This window comes from Bactrocera latifrons, unplaced genomic scaffold (assembly GCF_001853355.1).
Source record: "Bactrocera latifrons isolate USDA-ARS-PBARC rearing strain unplaced genomic scaffold, ASM185335v1 scaffold_162, whole genome shotgun sequence".
NCBI lineage: Eukaryota > Metazoa > Arthropoda > Insecta > Diptera > Tephritidae > Bactrocera > Bactrocera latifrons.
This window is the reverse complement of record NW_017535097.1, coordinates 703,592-709,063: the sequence shown is the minus strand read 5'-3', so window position 1 is coordinate 709,063 and position 5,472 is coordinate 703,592. Positions and strand designations below refer to the sequence as shown.

The window sequence follows — 5,472 nt, the reverse complement described above, 5'->3', positions numbered from 1 at the left end:
TGAGGCTGAATTTTGCAATTGGACTCACAGTACGCACAACTTTTGCAAAACTAACAGATCAACTGAACAGTCCCTGGTCTACCAACTGTCTATTTTATTTGCGCGACTTTTGGAAGCTAACTAGAAAATTGTATGTATTTAGTACTAGTAGCGCCAACTATATGTTAGGTCGGCGACTTTTCAATTGATCTGTAGTTCTCTCCTTACCCCAACTTCTGGTACACACACTACTACATAGTTTCCGAAAATGCCATTCTTTATAGGTCGCCTGCATCATAATCATTTCAAACCGGAAATAATACCGTAACTTGTTCATCAATTGCTTCTCATTCTACAAAACACACCAGAAAACTAGGTTGGTTACTCACTTGTAAATGCTTTGCGTGGACACATCGCTCCAGAATATCATGCCAGTGCGGAAGACAAAATCCAATGCAGTTGCCGACTTCGTATTATTCACAATCGATGTCATTTCCATGTGATCTAAAGCGATTTTCCTGATGTCATGACGGCGCGCCAACAGCAACGATGCATGTCCCTCGGTCGCCTTGCAACGCGTATGATTGCGGGGATCACGCATATAGCCCGCCTCGCATTCACATTTGAAGCCGCCAACTTCGTTGATGCAGATTTGTGAGCAAGCGCCCGGATCTTCGCATTCGTTAATGTCTACGCAGGTTTTGTTTGTTTCGGTCAGTTTGTAGCTGCAAAGTAGWATGCAAAAATAAGCGAATATGAATACACATGCATACAAATAAGCTAGATGAGTATAACCGTACATACTATAAATATTTATGCGCTGGGGAACTGCTATTGCGAGTTGCAAGTGTTTGAATTTCTCGAAAGACTCGCTTGTCRGACAAGCGCATACAAACGAGGGAATCGGATGTGCGGAAGCATTGCGGWATTGATTGCTTTACGCTTGGCCAGAGGTAACAATGCGCACAGCAGTAGCTGCCAGCATCCCATGCAACACTTCACACACCAGCAACCACATCCACAAACTATAACTGTGTTAGAACTTCAAGGCTCCTAGACTTGGGTGGTCCAACTTCAATCAACTAAGCGTACAACATGAGTGCCGCACTTGGCTGCCAAAGTCATTTAAACCGAACTACGGTAACCACACATTAACACACACACACACACAAACAATCCAATAGTTACATTGATGGCCGCATCCATCTCGGATTACGGCAAATACGGTTAGCAATGCGATTGGAAGCGAAAATTAACGTTGCCTTAAGTAGAGTGATGTATGCTTACACAGCAAGGCTATTGGCTGCTGTATTTCAGCGTACGTAAGTGTGTATGTGCGTGCCTTGGCGCATCGATATGCYAGCTTTGGGATTTCGGAAATGTTTAATTAAAAACTGATCTGTGCGTGATTTCCTCCTTTATGAGATTTAATATGGTTGCTAGCGCTGATAATGTGCTGAGTGGGGAAGGGGCTTCAATGTGTACGCCAGGAAATTCAAYTTGGCAGCTAAAGGTAATTTTGCATCTTTGAAATTTTTTTCTTTGTGGTAATTAATTTGTAATTGTGTCCGTAAAGCTTTTTAAAAAGTATAAAAGTGTATGGTYTAGTAAACGGAAATCAAAAATTTTKCCAATAWATGGCTTTAGTAAACTATTTCTCGCATTGCATAAGTGCCAAAGGAGCKGCTGGCGTGGGCCGGTGATATTGATATCATTGGCCTCAACAACCGCGTTAGTTTTGCTTTCTCCAGACAGGGTAAGGAACCGAATCGTATTGGTCTTTTTGTGAACGAGGGCAAGACGAAGTAGTTCCTGACATCAAATCCTGTCGTCGCACCCGCGACTTGGCTCCCGCGTCACTGTTGACAGTCATAACTTTGAAGTCGTAGATATTTTCGTTTATCTTGGAACCAACATTAACACCAACAACAATGTCAGGTCGCAATCTAACTCAGAGCAACTTTTGCCTACAGGTGCCACKTCGCTCTGTTGTCCGAATGAACACTCTAGCTTTGAAAGTATTTGACACAGCACCCAACGAGGGAAGCAGAGGAAGAGGAAAACCTTCAGTTAGTTGGAAAGACCAGATGAAAAAGGCTACGCTTGGAACCTTAAATTCGGCTAAAACCGCTTAAGCGGTGTCTGCGTGAGTTACGAGAAAGAATATGTTCCTGAACAAAAGGTGTTGAGTTCGTAAAAGTTTGTTCATTAATTTAATGGTGCGGGTAGTGCGTAGAATAAAAACATCGCATATGCGATCTGTGCCTCTACTACCAAACTGTTAATACGGACCAGTGCAGTCAACAATTGGACAGTCGAAAGGCAGAAATTGACCAGCAATCGAGCAGCTTTGGCAAACATGAGAAGGATTCCATTCCAACAGGACAACCACGGGGAGCAAACATCGAGAGCAAACAGCGCCAGGAACTCCGAGAATTTTATTGGCAGGCTTTTATGCATCCAATTTATAATCTCGAACATGGCCCCATGTGGTTGCTATATGTGCCTGTCTGTGGTGAATAGCTTTGATTGATAAATTTTTACTAGACCTTATACTAGAGCCTTATACACATCTAGATGTGTATAAGAGACAGCTACAGTGCAGTCAACAATTGGACAGTCGAAAGGCAGAAAGTGACCAGCAATCGAGCAGCTTTGGCAAACACGAGAAGGATTCCATTCCAACAGGACAACCACGGGGAGCAAACATCGACAGTGACGCGCCAGGAACTCCGAGAATTTTATTGGCAGGCTTTTATGCATCCAATTTATAATCTCGAACATGGCCCCATGTGGTTGCTATATGTGCCTGTCTGTGGTGAATAGCTTTGATTGATAAATTTTTACTAGACCTTATACTAGAGCGTGCTCTATGCCCTACCAACTTGAGATATTCTTAAATATATGCTAAACACAAGTATTCAGCTTCACCAGYGAAATATTTTAATATTGGTTATTAAGCATTATATATTTATTTAAACAATTCATTTTTAACTTACCCAGAATTGCATTCACAGCGRTAGCCAATCGGTTGGTCAATGCAWTTGTGCATGCAACCGCCGTTATTTAACGCACATTCATTTATCGAACATTTGCCCGCCGGTTCATCCTCMCCATCTGGGCAGTCCTTTTTGCGATCGCAAACCTTCGACAGTGGTATACATTGCCCGCCACCGCAATCGAAGTGTGCCGTGGCATTGCATTTGGTGATTTTCGAAATGCCTAAAAAGCATTTAGCACAYAATTGTTAAATGTGAAYGTGCGTTAAGCTATTTATTTGTATACATTGGCAATTATTTCCAACTTACCGCACATCTGCTCATCACTGCGATCCGCACAATCGGCTTGGCCGTTGCATGTCAAATGTCCCGCTATGCAGGAGCGATCGCCGCACTGGAACTGATCCGGCCGACATGTGGTGTTGCGGCAATTCTCTTGCAGCTCATCATCGCCATGGGGGCAGTCTTTTTCGCCGTCACACAGCCAGCTGTGGTGTAGGCAGGTAATACGATCGCGACATTGATATTCGTGTGACARACACGGCGATATAACGGATGTGGCGTTCTTGTYGCACGATTGCTGAAAAACCAGCCAAAAGAGTATGAGAATATTATGGAAAATGTTCGTGATTGTCGTCATCATATTTGAAGGGAAAAATAAAATAAACAAAGTTTGACATATTTATTTTGAGGCTTCYTTTGAAGCAGCGAAACAAAATTTTGACTAGTGTTGTTAACTACTAAATTGAACTGAAAGATTGGACAGATATTCATGCTTTGTGTTAACTATAAATGCCTTAAAGTGGTTCATCAGATCCAAGCAGATCGACGAAGCGTTTTGAGCTTAGGACAAATTTRKTTRGGCGRTTAATGTGMAACCTRRCACGCGTKTGTCTACCGCGATATTTCAATCACAGCCTAGCAGAATCCTGGCAATAGAGTAAGAAGTGAAAAGATCATTTATTTCACTTTGGTAAAGAGCGTTCAACAGAATATTTTGCCGCATCGGATCTCGTAGGCGCACCGCATGTGAACCTTTTTGCACGGTGTCCAGACAGTAAAAATTGCAGCGAAATTGACTTTTTTAAAAGCAAGTTGTTATTGGATYTCTTGCATCTAACTCTGAACCATAAAGATGTTGCAGTCGCACAAGTTCTGGAATTTAAGCAGCGCTTGCTGGGCTGATTGGATCTTCAAAGGTCGAAAGAAGACATTGTCAAATCGACTCGCTTCTAACCAGTTGAAATTGGGGAAASGGCGGCCTACCTAGCAAGCTTATCGGCATAAATAAAATCATATCATTATAATACGGAAGAGAGCTGAAGCGATTGTTTATGAGGTCATGTAYTCCTTAACGAGTTTTGAACGTACAGTCAGCGAGCTCAAAGCCAATATAGCCTAACCGATCGAATGTATACCTCTTTGATAATGAAAAACGCTACAGAGATAGAAAACTCCCAACACAAAACTCCAACACCTACTCTTCTTCTTAACTGCGATTCAGCGCTGAAAATTCTACCCAAAAACCCGACGCGTGTGTGTGTGAAGCTAGAGTTGATGGAGTACTCTCGAAAGAAGACTCCAACACCTACTAGCCCACTTAGTTTCGATGTATCCATGAAAAATTTCGCTCACAAATCCCAGAGTGAATTGAGTAGGAATTGCAAAAAGAAGGTACTGCGATGCACCTATCTAGAATGTAAGGTACGCAATGAAAACAGTACCGCACTACAGCGTGTCCTTGCCTGAGGCCTATCGTATACTCAGCTTCTCTTAGTCAAATATCAGCTGCCGCAAAGCACCTACCAACTATGTGTACAGATTCAACATGTAAACTGGCATAGATTGCCATTGTTGGAGTTGTCTTTAGTGCCAATGAAGACCGCGCTTTGAAAAATTGGACAAATTAGAAAAGAAAAAATCGTCTTATTGCTAAAAGGAAATTACAACGTAACTTTATATCAAGCGGTCCTTCATCCTTGTTTCAGTAAACTATCTGGGTTAGAACTTAGCCCGGAAAGTTAGAGATTCAGAAAGCTTTCGTAAGTTAATAGTTGGGAGTCCTGTTCACTCCATTGCTACTAAGCTTTCATAGCTTTTCAAGTGATGTCTGTTCCTATTCTCATATGACACAAGGTATTAGCTTAATAATTCGTACAAAAAACTGGTTGTAACCACGTCACCAGTCAAGTGATTATATGTACATTGAATGAATTCCACTGACATTCGTTGTCCTCTACCTGAATGCCAATTTTGCTTTATTGTGGCGGAAAATTGCGAACACAGAAAATTGCACCAAGAGAAACTTTGTCAACTATTGCGTGCATACCGTTACTCGCATGCACTCAATTTCCGGCTAAGCGAGTTGCCAGTTTGCAGACGTACAAGAACATAATGGAAAGATTTTCCACSATTGCGCACAAATATGAAAATGCAAAAGTCACATGAAAGCAACAACAATAGCAAAGTAATGCTATAAAAGATTTTTGGAAGC

At 41.9% G+C, this 5,472-nt stretch overlaps 1 protein-coding gene across 1 annotated transcript in view; it reads right to left on the bottom strand.

The window, feature by feature from the left end:
* Positions 1-5,472, bottom strand: part of LOC108966509 (low-density lipoprotein receptor) — a gene marked incomplete in the record, with an annotated part of 366,712 nt that overhangs the window by 58,959 nt on the left and 302,281 nt on the right. The window contains 3 exon segments of the mRNA XM_018929448.1: positions 369-704; positions 2,979-3,201; positions 3,288-3,543. Of these exon segments, the coding sequence (XP_018784993.1) occupies positions 369-704; positions 2,979-3,201; positions 3,288-3,543 (815 nt within the window).